Source organism: Benincasa hispida, chromosome 2 (assembly GCF_009727055.1).
Source record: "Benincasa hispida cultivar B227 chromosome 2, ASM972705v1, whole genome shotgun sequence".
Classification (NCBI taxonomy): domain Eukaryota; kingdom Viridiplantae; phylum Streptophyta; class Magnoliopsida; order Cucurbitales; family Cucurbitaceae; genus Benincasa; species Benincasa hispida.
The window spans coordinates 19,289,634-19,309,553 of record NC_052350.1 but is presented as its reverse complement, the minus strand read 5'-3'; the positions used below and the strand labels follow the sequence as shown (position 1 = coordinate 19,309,553).

The following is a 19,920-nucleotide window of genomic DNA, read 5'->3' as shown; positions in this document are numbered from 1 at the left end:
TTATTGATCCACCTTTAGTAATAGTCATATATGTTGTTAAAACTTAACTTTCAGTGACAAACTTGCAACTTCATTGTATAATACAAATAATGACAAATAACGTGTTGTTAAAAGTGAGTTTTTAGTTACATGTACATGTTAGTAAAAATTGTCTTTTAGCGATGCATGGTGAATATATCACTAACAATGACATTCTTGGCAACGCGTGCTTCAGCATTGTTAATATTTTTAGTTACGTTTTTTTACTTTTAACCATGCGTTTTATGCCCTCCTAAAAGTAGTTTTTCCTGAAGTGTTTTTCAACCATCTCCTTATCCTCAAATTATTGGAAAGTCACTCCCAAGTAAGTAAGTAAATAAATAAATAAATAAATAATTCCTTTCATTCAAAATATTTTCCCTAAAGGCTTATATTTACGTATGTATGATTTCTCTTCCCAATCTTCCTTTGTCCAACTTTAAACATATATATTGCCAAAAATACTTAAATAAATAAAAGTAATTCAAAATAGCCTTTTATTATTATTATTATTATTATTATTATTATTATTATTATTTTACTTTTGAAGAAACAAAATAGCACACTCGACTAAGCCAAAAAATTATTACCTCACAATAATATATCAATACCAAACTATATTATTATATATATTGAGAGATTGCAACACTCCACCCTAAATCTTCAACTCCAATTTTTTATTCCTTAATATTTATTTAATACTTTTTTGGAACATGATATTCATAAATATATCCGTTCTGTCCACGTCATCTTCCAATTTATCCGGACCATGTTGTTGAAGCTGCATTATTCCAAACACACCAACATTAATATTAATAACAAAACTACATGATTTCAATTACTTTAATTTGTTTTTTATCGAATAAATATGCACTTCATTCCACAAAGAAAAAGAAAGGGTGTTTATGCTCCCATAACATTCATAAAATAAAATTAAAAAAATAAACAATTAACATCATCCATTTTTAAGTTGTAGTATGGACTTTCATGCTCTCTTCTTCATTTATTTTTCTTTGCTTATCTTAAAAAAAAAGTTACACTATAATTTTAGTTCAACTTTAAATAATTTTATAAAAGTAATTTTAAGATTGTTTTAAAAGAAAATTATGTTAAATTTAAGAAAAATACTTAATGCATTGGGTAGTCTATCTAGTAGTCCAATCACAATTTGCATGTGATTTTTTTTTCTTTTCTACCTTTTTAATATATTTAAACTTTTTATTAGAGCGAGCAAGTATTACTCTAAGAGATCGTTTGATTTGTGTAAATCCAAGTTCATAAAATGGGCATATGGATTACCACATCTAGAGTAATGTAAGATAACCAATAATTTGAAAATGCCTTTACGGGATATTCTAAGGGTTTTTGATATTTTTTGAAACATGAGTTTTAAAAATTTTTGGGCAACCTTTTTTTGTACTTTTTTGCCCTTCATTTTTTTCTTATATAATATATCACTATACTTTATTTGTATTTTATAATTACAATAAATACTATAAACCATAGATACCACTCTTCTTGATTATATGTTATTTTTTTTAGAAAGATAATTAAATTTAAAATAATATTATTTTATAATTTTTTTATTAATATAGAATATTTTGTTAAGAAAAATAACATATAAAATCAATATAAACAAATCAAATTAATAAAAACAAATTATTTTATATAAATTTATGAAAAATTTTCAAAAATAGAAAAATAGAAAAATTATTTATACACAATAGCAAAATTTTATTTTTTATTTCTTTTTCATTAAAGGTTAATAGAAGTTTTTCAGTGTCCATTAATGATAGAAACTGATAAAAAAATATATTGTTAATATTATAGGATAGATGATGATGGAATAGTGTTTTTTTCCTAATTATGTAAATTTAAATATTTTCGAGTATTTCAATATATTGAAAAAATATCCTTACAAATCAAATATCTTTATCTAGAGGTATTGAAGGATTAAAATTTCGAACTTTTAGAGATTCCGATTATATATTAAGAAAAAAAAAAAAAAAAACTAACTAACTATGGATGATAAATGAGTAGTAACGTTGTACCTGTTCGAGAAAGAGTCCAATTATCATCTGCCCCAACTTGCCAAGCAAAATAACCAAACAGTCCTTTCTTCTTTGCATAAGCAACCTTCGCCGCAACACTCTGTTTATCATCATACCCAATCCATGTCGTTCCTGAACTGACATAATTCGTAACAACCATCCCATTATACACCGAATTTACTCTGTTATTCTCTTTAAACGCGTTTATCCCCTTATATGTTATCGCTCCGTCGTCAATTCCTGCTCCCGTCGCTGCTCCGTTCGCCGGAGCATACAACCCATTATTATTCTGGTTCACCAACCGCCACGCCCACCCATAAAACGGAATTCCCAACACTATTTTACTCGCTGGGAATCCTGACTGAATCCACGACGTTATACCGGCGTCACAATTCACCTGCCCGGCGGACCCAAACAGAGCTGCTGGCGGCGCTGTCGAGTTCGGCGACCAGCCAGGGCCGTAGAAATCGTAGCACATGACGTTGATCCAATCCAATTTTGTGGCTAGAACTGACGCAGGTAATGGCAATCCGTAATAATTAGACGACCGGAAAACGGCGGCAGAGAGAAGCAACCGGGGTTTGCCGGAGGATTGGGATTCTTTCTCCGCGGCGGCGCGCCACTCTGTACAGAGAGTGGAAAACGATGAGATTTGGTTTTGGTTTGATGGGTATTCCCAATCGAGATCGAGGCCTAAGAAACCGTTGGATCGGGCTAAGGAAATGGATGAACTGATGAAGGATTTGCGGGAATCGGGCTGGCTGGCCATGGCGGCGAAAGTATCGGCGTTGGCACCACCGCCACCGATGGATAAGAGCGTTTTGACATTGGGATTTTTGCGTTGAACGGTTTGAGTGAAGGTTTTGAATTTTGCAGAGTTTGAAGGTGAAATGGTGACTTGGAAAGTGTTTGGAGCGAGATCGGCGAAGGCACAAAAGATATGGGTGAACAGACTGGAATCTATGTCGGACACCGGAAATCCAGAACCGGAAAACCAGTAAATGCCCTTCATTCCGCTGCTCTGTCCGGCGGAGGAGTGAAGTTGGAGAAGGACGATGAAAGAAAAGAATAGATTGATTATTGTGGAACCCATTATTGGATGGAAGTGAGAAATTGGGGGAAATTTTTGTTGATTTTATAGATTCATAAATTGAATTGGGAAGAAGAAGATGTTGATTAGTATACCAATTGTCATTAATTGTATTAAGTTTGCTGAATAATGTATGAAGCAATCTTAATTTATTGATTTGAAAGATCAAACCTTTCTGGGTTTCTTCTGAATATGGTTGAGTTGACGATGAAGTTTGGCAACTCTACCATTGTAGACTGACGTCATTTCGAAAGAAAAAGAAGAGGGAAACATCTTTTCTTTTTTAATTGATTTCTATCATTATATCAATTTATCCATTTATTATGTTTCCTTTACGAAAATTGGGTGGGAACTTATAATTACATTAATTAAACTCATAAATTTTTATTAATGAATCAATCTAATTCATAATCACAATTTTCTTAGAAATTGTTCATAAATATACTCTAATGGTCCATTTTATAAAACTAACATTTGAAAAAGTTTAACAATTGAGAATCAATGTAGGATGATTTTCAAAAGTAATCAAAATGAAATGTTCTTAATAAAATTTTGGTGTTTAATTGACTCAAATTATAAAATATCTCACCATACCAAAATTTAAAGGAGAGTGTAAATCATACACTTTATAGTTTTAATTTATACTTATTAGCTACCACCCTCAAAATTTAAAGGTATAAATTGATATTTTGTAAAAAAAAAATAATAATAATAATTTAAGACTTAGAATAGAGATATTTTTTTGTACTTATTTTATTTTAATCACTCTCAAAATTTAGGCCTTAATTAGTTCATTATTGTAATAAATATTTAAGGTAGTCCTCCAATCCTTCTTGAGAGAATAAAATTCAAATAAAAAATTATTAAGTTATATATTGAAATATCAAAAAGGGATTTTAATTAATTAATTATTAAATGTAGTGCTCACAATGGAGCTATCCATCCACATTTTGAAAAGATTATTTACAGAATACGAAATCAGTAAATACTTTTATATTTCTTTTTATAATTTAACGACATGCGTAGATGGTGAAAGAGAACGTAATATGTACCTTATTCATTGAGTTCTTACTTGGTTTGATAGCATTTTGCAGTTTATTTCTAGTTGAACCATACATATAGAGTTGAAAACTTTTAGATCTTAACCATTCGTCTCAAATTATTCAGATCTTATATGTGTAGTCGATTGGAGCCACAAGATAGTTGGTTTTGGTAAGTTGTGCGATGAGTGGTGAGCTTGAAAAAGGGAAAAAGAATGAGAAGAAAGAAGAAGAAATAATGAGGAAGAGGAGAAAGAGGAGGAGAAAGAGAGGGGGAGAGAAAAATATAAACGAGATTTTTGGATCTTTTTTCCTCGTTAATTTTGTTGAGGGTTGTCCTAGGCAAGACCTGAAGTCCACAAATGGCCCCTAGGGAATTGGGGGACTACATAGGAAACATGCATCCCAAAAGGGAAAAGTCAAGCCTTGGATTATGAGTCAACCAGCCGACTAAGTGAATATATACTAATCAAGAAATATTCAAATCATGTTCGATCTCGTGCCCTACAGCCTCAAGTACCGTAACTACACTGACATTACCAAAGTTACACGTAAGCACAAACAACTTTCAAAGGAGCAATACTATAAATTACCTTATTCAACGACTCCAAAAGAGAAGAATAAAAGATTATCAAATGAGAGCTTTGATCTTACTTTTATGTACTTAGTTAAACTATACACTCTTAATATAACTTAGATATTGAAATTTGGTAGACTTGGTCCCATGCAAGGATCTTTCACACAAATCCGTTAAAAAAACAAGCCTAGACCAAGAGAAGTGGGCTAGAGGTTAAGTCCACGATGCACTTGCAACGATAACGACCTGAACCATGTATCAACACATTGATTTTTCTAAGAAAAAATTTTTGAAGGGAAAAAACCCAACAAATTCAAAATAATAACAACACTAAACATATGCAGTATAAACCATTAAGGATGGAAAGTATGAAGAATTGAAGTCCTTAGATCCTCCAAAGCTTTACGAGCATGAAGAAGAAAATTTGATTTAGATTTTTATGAAAATTTTAACCAGAAAAATAGTGAGGAAACGTACAAGATTTTCAAAAGCAATATATATATAAATATATATACAGGAAAATAAAAATAAATAAATAAAAGGATAAAGCGAAACTGTTGGAGAATAATAAAAATTATAATTAAAAGAACAAAAGAAAACAAAAGGGAAAAAGATAAACACAAAACTCAAACTGCAATGGCCTGCTGGGATAGTAATTATAAATAAATAAATAAATAAAAACGAAAAAAAGGAACCATCTAACCCTTTCTAATATTTATTTACTCAAAAGAACGCAATAGTTAAAAGCGTATTTATTGGTAGTGAAATTAAAATAAGAATTAAAAAAAAAAAGAAGGGAGAGGGTAATACAGTCAATTGGCCATGCAACCAATGCCATATCTAGTATTAGGAAACACCAAGAAGAGAGCACTACAAATGGTCCCCACCATCAAAGGAAAGCTTTCCATAACTTCTTCCATATCCGCCACGTGTCCTGGAAATAAACAATTCGTGACTCTATGATCCGAAAACGCAATCGCCATGAAAACCATAACAGACATAGCGGCGTGAACAAAATCCGTGAACCCCACTTTAAACCTCTCCTCATTCGGCACTTCCACCTCCGTCAGCCCCGTCTTGAACACCGCCAGCCCCCGCGGCGTCACGATCCCGTAATAAACTTTGCCGTCGCCGCCTTTGAAACTGTCCGTAAAGTGAAACAAGAAGCATGATAAAGCGCATAGGCCAAGGAGAAGGTTTATCATCATGGTGTTCACCGCCGTGCACTCACCCTTCCCGGAAACTGACGGCAGCAGCATTTCGAATGTTAGGAGAGTGCCGGTTGGAAGGAAGTTCACTAGCATTGAGGTTTTCGAGAGTGTTTTTTGCATTCCTTTTGCCATTGCTCGTCTTTTTCGGCTGCCGCCGGTGGGGTGGTCTGTGTAGGGGGAGGACGAGTCGATCGGCGGTGTGGCTGTGTAGATTTTGATTCCGAGATCTTCATCGGTGGTTAGTGTCTGTTCATCCATTGTTTTTGGATTTTGAGAAGAAGGGGACAAGTTTTGGGAAGGTTTGATGTTTATTAAAGAATTGGAATAACTGTAAATAAAAAATGAAATAAAATGAATAACTGAATTCGTGGAAGAGAAAAGCTTGCCTGTTGACGGCTGTATGTGTAGCCCATGCGTGGCTCCATTTCATTGGGCCATGTGTTTTTTTAAATAAAAATTGGTAATTGCGTCTGTGTGGGAATTTTCGGGCTTAAAATTCTAAATTAAAGATAAGGATATTTTGAATTGAAAATTGGAAATGGGGTAACCTGATGGGAGAGAGAAGAGTCTGATGTGATCAAAGATTTTGAATTCTTAAAACCAATTATTCCGAAATTAAAAAAATTAACCTTTTGTTTTTATTTTTGTAATTTTGCTAAAAATTTATAGAATGTTTTATTAACAAAAATGAAAACCTTGTTAAGAAAAATAAAGTAAGAAAACAAACACAGTTTTTCAAAAACCAAATGTTCTTAATACAAGACAAAACTTTCACATTTTGACATAAAATAATTAAAAACATATCAAATTGAACCATTTAGATCTTTTTTTTAATAACCATTTAGATTTAAAGTTTGGGTTTGTTTCCTCTCCTTAAATTTATAATCCAATTTTAAAACCAAAATTACATTTTGGAAAACTTTTTAAAGAAATTACATAAAACATGAAATATTTAAATTCAACAGAAAATTCAACTCACCTAAACATATGTTAGAATTTTGTTGCCGTTGGAACCGACACTGACGACGGATACTCCGACGCCATGAACATAAGGATCCTTCAAAGTCCAAGATTTTCCATACAAAGGAATTTCCAATACCATCTTGTTCCGAGACACACCACAGAGATCCATGATCCAAAGCCCCTAATGGGAGCTCAAATTCGTATATGAATCGTGATAGGGGATAATAGTATATCAATCTAAATTAATCAACTAAATTCAGATAATATAAATTATTCAACAATCTCAAATCAAATTTGAGTTTCAAATAGTGCAGAATAAATAATTTGTAGCTCACTAGCTTAAAAGAATAAATCTGAGTTTTAAAGAAACAGAACAATAATAAATCAAATTTAAGGGAAGAGAGGTGACACCTAATTTACACTGGTTCACTAGTGTGGGCTACGTCCAGTTTTATACCATCGATGCAGGTTCCACTAAAATAGTTAAGAAGAATGGTACAAGAATTTACAATACTAAAAGATGATTTCTCTCAAATTTTCTCTCAAGAAAATTGTTCAAGAATCATTCGTACAAAACTCACAAAACTCTCAAATAAAAGAAAAACACACTCTAAACAACACAAAGAAAAAAAACTCACTCGACGGCTTTTTTTCTTCCTTTGGCCTTAGAACACACAGAACCCCACGGCTTTCTTCTTCAATGGCAAGAGAACTCACAACTCACACTTATATTCTTTTCCTCTAACTTTGTGTTGTATATTATAGCTAATGAGATTTTTGCTTATTGGTTAAGCATGCTAAAGGTTTAAGAAATAAGTAAACGAAAACGGGCCATATTTTCTTTAACAATCTCCTACTTGAAGACCAAACAAGTATCATGTCTCCACTGCAACAATAGCTAACTTCTCTCTTTACTCATACAAAAGTTGAATTGAAGTTCCGCACCACTTCAGTTTGTCAACATGAATGAATATTATAAACATATCTATTGGATTATGAATTCCTAAAATCTTTTCAAGCACCAATACTACGTGTTCAAAAATTGATCAAATAAAATGGTACTTTACCTGTATGTGTTTCGTTCTCGAATGAAACACTAGATTCTTTGCTAAATGAATAGCACTCTGATTGTCACAATGAAATGTTCTCTTTCCCAATTTCAAGTCAAACTCTTCTAAAAAGGAATGAAGCCATATCATCCCCTTACTTACTTCAATAATTGCAACATACTCAACTTCTGTAGTAGAAAGAGCTACTATCTTCTACAGTCTAGAAATCCAACTTATAGTAGTATTACCCAAAGTAAAAATATACCTGATAGTATATTTCTGCCACCTGTATCACCTGCCATATCTGTATCAACATAGTCTTGCAGTTTAAAATCTGACTACTTAAAAAGCAAAGCATAATTAGCTGTTTCTTTCAGACATCTAAAAATCCATTTTACAGCCTCCCAGTGTTGCTTCCCTAGATTACTCATGTACCTGCTAACAACTCTCATTGCATGTACAATGTCTGATCTTGTGCAAACTATGAAATAGATGAGACTACCTATAGCTGAAGCATAAGACACTCTAACCATATGATCTCTTTCCTGCTCAGTAGTGGGTGAGTGCCCCTTAGTTAATTTAAAATGACAAGCTAAGGGAGTACTCACAGCTTTTGCATTTTTCGTGTGAAATCATTTAACAGATTTTTCACATATTCTTCTTGTGACAATGTTAATGTACCATCCTTTCTCTCGATCTTCATCCCCAAGATTTTTTTGGTAGCTCTTAAATCTTTCATATCAAATTCTTTATATAGCCAGTTTTTATCTTTAGAATTTTCTGTTAGTTTGCACCTATTATCAACATATAGAAGTAAAATAATTTAAGGTTATCTTGAGATCTTATGTAGCAACAATGATTTGCATGTTGGATTTAATGTCCAAAATCTCGTGAATATTGTAGTTTTTAATTTGTAAGTATAAATTATTATTTAATAAAATAAGAAGTGTTTTATTCAACATTTAGAATGCATTAACTCAATCCAATAAACTAATATCCAAGGTTATTTATGTAGCTTGAACAGTATGTGGTAGACATACAAGTGGATCATGTTCAAGTAACCTGAAAGGTCTGCAATATATGGATAAGATTGGGTGCCTTATCCTAGTGACACTGCAGATACGATCCACTTTATAAGTGTTACTAACAATTTAATCCAAATTGTTCATATGGAGACCTGTGAGTGGAGGTATTCTGTACAAAGAGTTTGTGTAAGAACGAACCGAGAAATGATTAATCGTTCTTTATAATACCATTAACTTAAGGTAACTCGATCTCAATCCTGAGTGAGTTATGGACTCTCGTCTATGAGGGTAATCCTTTGATTTATATGGGTGTGAGTGATCCGAGTCGCTGACTCAATAAGCCTACCATTTTAGGTATTTTTCTAAGTAGAGAGTTGAGAACATATCTCCACAAGATGGAATTCACTCATTCTCGCTTTTAGGAAAAATAGATGAATTGCTCTCTTAATTACTAACTTCTGGTCTTGAACAAGAGGCCCCTTCCTCTCATTGACCCGAGAGGGATTTATTTATGATAGGACCACAAACAGGTTGTTCATTAAAGAATCAGTGGGACGTAAGGAGAAAGATGCAATTACAGGGGTAAAACAGTAATTTTGACACAACTGTAATTGCGAACAATTCGTGAAGAATCGACTTATTGATGATTGGTCATATGCATGGACACATTAATGTTGGGAATGTCCTAAAATTCGTAGTTTGTAAACATTAAACATATTCTATTCTAAATAAAGTTATTATTGAAATTTCTATCAAATAAGGGTGTTATTGAATAACATTCTTTTATAAATCCAATAAACCAACCCATGGCTATAATATGAATACTTAAACTTTATGTAAAGACATAAAAGAGGATCAAGTTTTAGTATATAGCCAAAAAGGTCTATAAGTATATGGATAAGATTGGGTACCTTATCCTGGGGACATTATGGACACTACCCACTTTGTATATTGATACAAATGATGTGATCCCAAAGTCGTTCATGTGAATAAATGTGTGTGAGGGCATCCTATACAAAAGATGTTTGCATAAGACCGGACCACGAAATAGTCATTTTTCTTTATAACGACTGTTTACTGTTAAAATTGACTATTTCAATTTGATGACCTAAGGTAACTCGATCTTAATCCTGAGCTAACTATGAACTCTTGTTTATTCGGGATTATCCTTTAATCTACATCGGTAAGAGTGGTTCAACATCACCGCTCAATAAGCCTTCTATTTTAGAGGTAAGACCGGATGGATAGCTGGGGACATAGTCCTGCAAGACGAAATTCACTCCTACCCATCTTAGGTTCAACAGATAGGTTGTTCCCTTAAGTACTGATTGTTGGTCTTGAACAAAGGGGCCCCACCCTCTAGTGGCAGAGAGGGAATCAGTTTATTAGTTGGACTATAAACCAATTGTTCAATAAAGGATGAGTGGAGACTTAAGGAGCAAGATGTATTATAGGGGTAAAACGGTAATTTTGACCTAGTTGTAAATACAAACGGCCTATGAAAGATCGACTTATTGATTATGGTTAAATCAAGTGGACAAAAATATATCTACAGTGAGTAGAGTGCAACTATTGGACTATAGTGGTATGTCTCGATAATTAACGAATAATGATTAATCCGGTTTAAAGAGTTTAACCAATTAATCTCAAATCGTTGAACCTCATGATTTGTAAGTCCTAGGTCCCTCTATTAGCTCATAAAAGGATTGACAGTATTTAAATATGATTTTACTATTTGATGAGGTGTTATATTAATTTAATATTTGATATTATTAAATTAATTAAATTGGTTTAATTGAATTACCCAAATTAATTAAAATTTGAATTTATGAAATTCAAATAATAAAATTTGTTTAATTAAATTTTGAAATTCGGAATTTTGGAATTAATTTCACAAATTAAAACAAATATAATTTCAAATTTAGGTTTAATGAAACTGGGAAAATCCCATCTTCTTCCACTAACAAATCCATCTCATGCCACTCAATTTTTAATGGAAAATTGAGTGGCTTCATCTCCATGAAGCTAATCTCCATGAGATATATATATGGAGACTTTGGCTTCAGTTTCGGGGTTGATAAAAAGCCGAAAATCTGAAAAATAAAAACTATTTTTCTCTTACTTTAACTCTAAAAACCCACACACAATTGCTCTCAATTTGAGTCTTACCATTCAATCTAAGGTTTGAGGATAGTAGGAAAGACTTTGGTGGTAGTCTACTGCTGAGATTGAAGAAGAAACCAGAGAGGATTCAAGCAATTTAGTGGAAAATACAAAGGTTGTATGCTAAAACCGTATTTCTAGCTTTTCTCTTGAACGTACATGTTTTTTCTTTAAAATTGATGTAATTAGAGTTTTTAGATCCTTACTTGCTTCCACATGTTGATTGTCAACTCTATCAATAAATATATCTACAGTGTGAAGAGTGTAACTATGTGTCTTAGTGGAGTAACCCACAGTTAATGAATGTTGATTATATTAATTAAATAGTTTGACCGATTTTAACCTCAAATCATTGGAGCTTCTAATCTGTAGGTCAATTAGGCCCCCTTGCTAGCTCACTAATGGTAAAATAAGGTCAATTAATTTTTGAAATAATTTGAATTGTTAAAATCTTTTAGGAAATTTTATATTAATAAGGGTTGGTATAAAGTATAATGTATAATGATACATTATGATATATAGTTAATTATGAATATGATTTATAATTAAAACTATATAATATGAGAGAATAATATTTGAATAGGATTTGAATATTAAATTAATATGAAATGGATTCATATAAAAACTATAGAGTAAAATTTAATATGAAGTGGATTCATATTGAAACTATAGGCTAAGAGAGAGATCTACATTTTTATATGATTTAAATGTATGATGAAATAAACATGTGATATTAATATTGATTAATTAATAGTTAATATTTATGGATTATTTATCATATATTAAATATGATTTCATATATATATTTATTAGTTAAAGAAATAAATTATTTTTAAGTGGAAAAATAACTCCCCTATAGTTGTAGGGTGGAGAGTGGGTGTAAGGGGAAGTTATTTCCCCTCATGTAAGTTCCTATGTTTTATACAGAAACAAAAAAAAAAAAAAAAAAACTTTTGGGAAGACTTTTCAATCTCACCACTATGTAGTTTTCTTTCTTTCTCTTAATCTTTCAGAGAAAAATTTTCTCTAAAAAAAAATTTGTCTACTCCCTGCCAATTTGGATCTCACAATCCATTGATTCTGACCTTGAGAATAGTTAGGTAATCTTTTGATGGTGTTCATTCGTGATATATAGAGTTCGGGCGGAGGAATTTCCTAGAGGTCTTTAAAGAAATTGGTCTTCAAAGGTATTTTGGTATTTTTTTTCTTTCTAAATTCCCTTTCTCGAATGCTTAACCTTTTAATTCTGTAAAATCCATTTTGATATTTTCCAATCCCAATTCAAAGACAAAACGTTTAAACGATTTTGCATTAAGATTCAATCCCTTCAATCGAAAAGGTGTCTAGACACTTGTCCCTAGACTTGAGTCAATGAATGTAATTGGGACAAAGTGGATCTTCAAGAACAAGGCTGATGAGAATGGGAATGTGACTAGAAATATAACCAGATTAGTGGCTCAAAGTTATACACAATTAGAAGGAATAGACTTTGATGAAGCTTTTGCTCCTGTTGCCAGGTTAGAAGCAATTAGACTGTTGCTTGGTATTTCATGTCTTCTGAAATTTAAACTATACCAAATGGATGTAAAAAATACCTTCTTAAATGGGTATCTAAAAGCAGAAGTTTATGTTGCTCAGCCCAAGGGTTTTGTTGACTCTTCTCATCTTGACTATGTATATAAACTTAACAAAGGGTTTCATGATCTTAAACAGGCTTCTAGAGCCTGGTATGAACTTGGGTACAGGCAGAGTGTGTTGATAAAACTCTTTTTGTGAAGAAATCCCCAGAGAGCTTTGTTATAGTCCAAATCTATGTTGATGACATTATTTTCGGATGAATGTCATAGGAGATGGTCGAGCACTTTGTGAAACAAATAAAACAAGAATTTAAGATGAGCATGGTAGGAGAACTATCATACTTTTTGAGTTTCAAATAAAGTAACTGGATGAAGGAATCTTTGTTTCCCAGAGTAAATATGCTAATAATTTAGTAAAGAAATTTGGCCTTGAAAATGCTAGTATCAAAAGAACTCCGGCTCCAACGCATGTAAAGTTATCAAAATACTTTGATGGGAACTCAGTTGACAAGAGTCTATACAGAAACATTATTGGAAGCTTGCTTTACTTAACAATTAGTAGACCAGATATAGCCTTTGTTGTCAGGATATGTGCAAGGTATCAATCATGTCCAAATAACAATCATTGGCTGAGCGCCAAAAGGATAATCAAATACATAAATGGGACAATTAAATATGGTCTTCTATACTCATTTGACACTAGTAGCTCTCTGGTTGGCTATTGCGATGTTGATTGTGTTGGGGTTGATGCCCTAAAGTCTCGTGTCCTGTAGTTTGTAAACAGTTTGTATGAACGCTTGTATTGTTAATATATGATATTTACTTCACATCTTGTATTTTGCTCATTTACTTGTTTTATTTTCTTTACTACAAACCAATAAACATAAAATCCCTGGTTATCTGTAGTGACTCAAGCATGTATGTGGTGGCATACAAGTGGAACACGTCTTGAATGATAACCAAAATGGTCTGTAGTATATGGATATAGGAGGGAAACCTTATCTTAGTAACGCTACGGACGCGACCCGCTTTGTAGAATGGTCACAAGTGTTGTGACATGTCACAGATGGTCTGATCCTGATCATTCGTGTTGGGGACATACGAGCAGGAGCATCCTATACAAAGAGTTTGTATAAGACCTGACCACGAAGTGTTAACGTCTCGTTATATAACACCGTTCATGACAGAGACTTCACTTCATTAGGATGACCATAGGTAACATGACCTCAATCCCGAGTGAGTTGGGAACTTCTGCCATTGAGTGCGGTCTTTTGATTTGTATGGGTACGAGTGGCTAGGTCGCCGATTCAAACCTACCATTTTGAGGATTCCTCTGATTCGGGAGCTGGGAATTCAGCTGCACAAGATGAAATTTACTCCTTCCCCGAGGCAGAGGTTAGTAGATAGATGGCTCCCTTAAGGGCTGATTCCGGGGTTTAAACGATGTGGCGCCACACACTTTCTCCTGGCCCAAGAGGTGTTCACCATAGCTGGACTATGTTGTATTGTTCATTAGAGGAATCAATGGTACTTAAGGAGTGAGATGTAACCATAGGGACAAAATGGTATATTGGCCAGCTGTACTTACGAGCATCTATGAAGGGTCATCATACTCATGATTGGTTATATCCGATGGACACAGAAATATACCTGTGGTAAGAAGAGTTCGGCTGTTGGTCTTTAGTGAAATGCCTGATAGTTAACGGATGGTGGATCTCGTGGCTAAAGAGTTTAGTCAGCTATTCATGTACCATTAGAGCTTCGAGCCACAGGTTCATTAGGTCCCCTAGGTAGCTTGGATAAAGTCGAGAACCAGTATTTGGATTAATTTGAAAAGTTCAAACTGACAAGAGGAAGTTCGATTATATATGATATAATTGGACTGGCTAATTATATATGATATAATTAGCTAAATGTATGAGATACATTATTATGGAGGAAATTAGATATAAATATGATTTATATCAAGTAGAAGAGAAAATACTAGAGTAGATATGTGATATCTAACTATAGGATATAAAAATAATATTTTTAAATTTATTAATTATTTAATTGATTAATTATATGATAATTAATCATTTTTCCACGTTTGGACGTAGGTTAGTGGGCAGCGTTGGTTATGGTAACCGATGGGTTAAAATGAAAAAGGTTTTCATTTTTGAAGAGTGCAATCGATATTTTCTTCTTCCGCTCAAAAGATTTCGTGAAACGATCGCCCGAGTGCCTATACAATAGTTGCTTCTCCGCCTAAACGATCGTCCACCTCGCGATTTAACTAAACGATTGTACACCTTTTCCTAAACGATCGTTCAGCATTTCCTACACGATCGTGTAGCTCCTCTATGCGATAAGCACTTCTGCTATACGATAGCATTATTTTCTCTTCTACTTGCTTATCGCCTACACGACTCGTTTGTCCTCCGTCTTCTACCAAATTCACCAAAGCCCACCCTTTGGGTTTTCACTCCAAGAATACCCGGGGCTCATTAGTGGTGGTGTTGTCCCCGTTGCGACATTCTTGTTCGCGTTGATCGTGCTGCTGCAGTTGACATTCTCGCCGGGCGTTGGTAGATCTGTTGGAAAGATCTGCTGCGTTGGGGTTTTGAAGTTCGAAGATAGTCTTCAACTGGTATGGAACCCTTTCCCTGTTAATTATCTTATTCTGAGCATGCCGATAATTAGATTTATTTGCATAATTGTATGTGATGAATGTATATTGTTATATTTCGGCCACGGTGAGATTGGAGCTATCCGAACGCGCTCATGGAACTCTCGGTATGAGATCCTTCAATTGCTATCAGAGCCAGGTTCTGATACTCTGATTTCATCTGTTGCAATGAAATGAAATATACATTCATGGTGGGTGCATTTCTATGCTGTTTAATTGTTAAATCTGTTGTGGATGTGCCAGATTAATGGATGTTTTCGGGATCATTAACCTCGATTTGTTTAAGATCCTTTTACATTTGCGGTTATTTGTAAAGGCCCTTGCATTTTAGGACATTAATAATCGTTATCGAGTCTGTATTCAAAGTTTGTTTAAAGTTTTGAATCGTTCGTCGAAGTTCTGGGCAAGTGTTACGGCTATTCGAGGAAGGAAGCGATCTAGGGTTGATCGCATCGTGCAGAAGAAGTTCTACGCAATCGCTGTCCATCGCTTTGTAAAGATGAAGGAGTACGTGATCCTGATGAATGCATCGGTTAAACGATGGTGATGCGATCAAGAGTTGGTCGCATCGGGTTGACGATCGAGTATGCGATCACTGAGTATCGCGTCGTGTAGACGATGAGATGCTCGCAGATCGCTTAATGTGCGGGTGCACTGGACGATCGTTTAGGTCAGTAAGCTTCATCGCTTAGTAACTGACTAAACGATCGCTTAGTATCGCAAGGCAAATCGTTTACTGGTTGCACGCATAGTATAGACGATGAGACGCTTGCGTATCGTTTAAAGTGCGCGCGCTAGACGATCGTTTAGGTCAGCAAGCTTCATCGCTTAGTAACTTAAGGTAAATCGTTTTCCTGTCGTCGCGCTACACGATCGCATAAACGATCAGACTTCGCAGCCTAGTCGTCGTCTACGCGATCGTTTACTTATGTTCCTATCGTCTAGTGCGCGCTGAATTATCGTCTACCTGCAGAGTTTGCTACATGATGAAGACCTCCTGGCGGTTCAAGATCCGGTTCTCCTGTGAACCGATTTGCTCGATGAAAAATGTAATAGATAGGTTTTTTTTCATTTTGGTTTTTATAAAGGCTCATCTCGGTCGATTAATCCTTTGTTTATGACATGCGATGTATGTCTTTATATGTCATATGGTATGTACATATAGTGTATCCCAGCTTAGGTTATGCAATGGTCATGCATCATCTCTTTATTGTAATTGTTATAATTTAGAGAAGCATGATTTTAATTATGTAAGAGCATGCTCTTGCATCATTAATATAAGAGTTATATTTATGCATGCATAAAAAGCATTGACATGCATCATCTTTATATTATAGATGTAATAGTATAAGGTTGAATGATAGTATGTTTGCTTGGTTGTTACACGTTATATAAAAGTTATATATATAGTAATGACTGGACACTGCAAGAAGCATGACACATAGGTTATTTTATAAATGTTTTAAACGCCTCGTTGTACGCAATGTTTTTAGTTATTTCTTTTTAAAAGTTAAAGAGAAATTAGAACGAAAAGAAATAAGAAAGACATGCATGTTCACTTAGGTTTAATTCATGGTTTTAAAATGTTTAAACCTTTGATCACATAGACCTAAGATAACGATCATAATATGATTAGCAACCCTAAGGCTTTAATCTTTTAATCAGTATAATAGGTTAAAGTGTAGCAAATCTATCTATAAGGGACCTTTTGTCTAAGGCGGGTTTTGTCTAGGCCGGGGTATTTAAGTTGACGGAAACGTAACATCCCTACCTAGGAACTTAACTAGAAAGATGAATTAGATAGATTTGATGCATGTATGCAAGTTAAGGATAATCCATTAAAGTGTTTAAATGTGACTACTTGAACTTGTTCATATTTCATAGACAAACATTGTTTATGAGCAGAGTTTAAAAAGATGACTTAGACTAAAATCAGTAGCCGGATTGTCTAGATTAATGAATCCCTAGGTAGAACATTCAGTGAGAGGTACTTGGGGCATGAGATGCTTGACTTAAACCTTTCACTTTTCTCTTAAATAGTCCACACCGTAAGATCTATCCTCAGCCTCGCAGCACCTTTGACGTGTCCCCCCAACGGATGGTGTTTGGGTAGGTCAATATCAAGGTGGATGGAGAGAATGTTCATAGTAAGTGGGAGCGGGAAGTGCAATAACATATCCCTCGATCTCCCTCGTTAGGTTGAATAAAGTTACTGCGCATCGCCTCAAGGCACCCTGGGAGTGTCCCCCTAAAGGATGGCAGTTTTGCACGTTTCTTTAATTGATCTCCTGTAAGAGGATAAGGTAACTTAGTCTCTTGTCCTAATCTATCTTTTCGCTACAGTAAGTGCATTAGGGAGCGACTCTGGCACCGAAAGCGAGGGGTTACACTTACGCGAAATAGTTAAATGTTAACCATTCTGGACCGACAAATGGTGGCTATTAGGTTCAGTTCCAAGAGTTGGTTCTGCCTAATGGTTGAGAATGTTTCATCCCAGCGAAGGGGCAACTGATCACCAGTGGCGTTTGTCCTGCCTTACTAGGGCATCATTGCAAAATAGAAGTCTGTAACTTAGGGTACTTGAAACTATTTTGCAAAACTGATTGGTTTAAAAGTGGTTTAGCAAATCTAATAAAGTTTTGTTCGTATTTTCAGCAATATTTTCAAAATGGCAACAACCACGTTAGCTTTGTTAAGCGCCGAAAACTTACTGGTGATAATTTCTCAACATGGAAACACATAATCACGACGATCCTAATCATCGAGGATCTCATGTTCGTTCTCACGGAGGCCTGTCCTTCTATTCCAGCTCCAAATGCCGATCGAAATGTTCGGGAGGCATACGAGCGATGGACAAGGGCGAATGAGAAGGCCCGAGCCTACATCTTGGCAAGTCTTTCTGAAGTCTTAGCCAAGAAACATGAGCCTATGGTCTCGGCGCGTGAGATCATGGAGTCCTTGCGGGGGATGTTTGGACAACCATCTGAACAGCTTATGCATGAGGCTCTTAAATACATATTCAACTCCAAAATGCAAGAAGGCACCTCTGTTCGTGAACATGTGCTAAACATGATGGTCCACTTTAATGTGACGGAGTTGAATGGGTTTACCATCGATGAAGGCAGCCAGGTTAGCATAATTCTACATGTTTTGCCGGAGAGCTTCCTGCACTTTGTTAGCAATGTTATTCTTAACAAAGTGAAATTCAACCTTATAACTCTCCTCAACGAGTTGCAACATACCAATATTTACTGAAAAGTAACGAGAGGCAGATGGGTGAGGCAAATGTTGCTTCATCCTCCAGGACGTTCCATACAGGTTCAACCTTAGGAACGAAGTTTGCACCTTCTGCTTCTAACTCTGCAAAGTGGAAGAAGAAGAAGGGTGGTAAGGGTAAAAGGAAGGCACTGCTAACCCATCGTCCGTCGCCTCAAGTAAGTGTCCACAAGTTTCTAAGAGAAAGTGTTTCCACTACAACCAAGATGGACACTGGAAGAGGAACTGTCCTCGGTATCTGAAAGAGAAGAAAGCAGCCAAGGCTAAGGCCAAGGCCGACAGAGGTAAATGTGATTTACTTATGCTTGAAACTTGTTTAGTGGAGAATGATGATTCTGCCTGGATAATTGATTTAGGCGCCACTAATCATGTTTGTTCTTCTTTTCAGGGGATTAGATCTTGGCAACAGCTGGAGGCTGGTGAGATGATGATGCAAGTAGGCACCGAGCACGTCGTCTCAGCTGTGGCAGTGGGAGGACTCTAGTTAGCTTTACAGAATAGGTTTCTGGTTTTAAATGATGTATATATTGTTCCTGAACTAAAAAGGAACCTTATTTCTGTAAAGTGTTTATTGCAATGTAAATATACTGTCTCTTTTGATGTGAATAAAGCATTTATTCATAAAGATGATGTTTTTATTTGCACAGCAAATCTGGAATCGAATTTATATGTGCTAAGGCCGTTAGCCATTAATTCCCTCTATAATACTGAAATGTTTAGAACTGCCGTAACTCAATCAAAACGTCGACGAATTTATCCAAAAGAAAATGCCCAACTTTGGCCTCTATGTTTAGGGCACATCAATCTCAATAGGATTGAGAGATTGGTGAAGAATGGACTTCTAAGTGAGTTAGAAGAAAATTCTTTGCCAGTGTGCGAATCTTGCCTTGAGGGTAAGATGACTAAACGACCTTTTACTGGAAAAGGTTCTAGAGCCAAGGAGCCTCTTGAGTTAGTACATTCTGACCTTTGTGGTCCTATTAATGTGCGAACTTGAGGTGGCTATGAGTATTTTATCAGTTTTACTGATGATTACTCCAGGTATGGGTATGTTTATCTTATGCAACGGAAGTCTGAATCCTTTGAAAAGTTCAAGGAGTTCAAGGCTAAAGTTGAAAATGCATTGGATAGACAGATTAAAACACTTTGATCGGATCGAGGTGGAAAGTTTTTGGACTCGGCATTCCATGACTATTTGATAGAACATGGAAT

General features: G+C 34.8%; 2 protein-coding genes across 2 annotated transcripts; both read right to left on the bottom strand.

Annotated features, from left to right (window-relative positions):
- Positions 1-584: 584 nt before the first annotated feature.
- LOC120071661 (class V chitinase-like) lies at positions 585-3,240 on the bottom strand. The gene is made up of 2 exons (XM_039024033.1): positions 2,070-3,240; positions 585-799 (listed from the first exon to the last, which is right to left on the bottom strand). Exons 1-2 carry the CDS (start codon positions 3,160-3,162, stop codon positions 777-779), a joined length of 1,116 nt encoding a protein of 371 aa, XP_038879961.1. The 5' UTR covers positions 3,163-3,240; the 3' UTR covers positions 585-776.
- Positions 3,241-5,507: 2,267 nt separating this feature from the next.
- LOC120072246 (protein DMP9-like) lies at positions 5,508-6,273 on the bottom strand. The gene has a single exon (XM_039024668.1). It carries the CDS (start codon positions 6,243-6,245, stop codon positions 5,589-5,591), a length of 657 nt encoding a protein of 218 aa, XP_038880596.1. The 5' UTR covers positions 6,246-6,273; the 3' UTR covers positions 5,508-5,588.
- Positions 6,274-19,920: the final 13,647 nt, after the last annotated feature.

Excerpts from the sequence above, each read along its gene's own strand:
- LOC120072246 (XM_039024668.1), bottom strand. The coding sequence starts at position 6,245 with ATGGATGAACAGACACTAACCACCGATGAAGATCTCGGAATCAAAATC.
- LOC120071661 (XM_039024033.1), bottom strand. The coding sequence starts at position 3,162 with ATGGGTTCCACAATAATCAATCTATTCTTTTCTTTCATCGTCCTTCTC. Across the intron at positions 800-2,069 it reads TTGGACTCTTTCTCGAACAG|CTTCAACAACATGGTCCGGA; the intron begins GTACAACGTTAC and ends GGAATAATGCAG.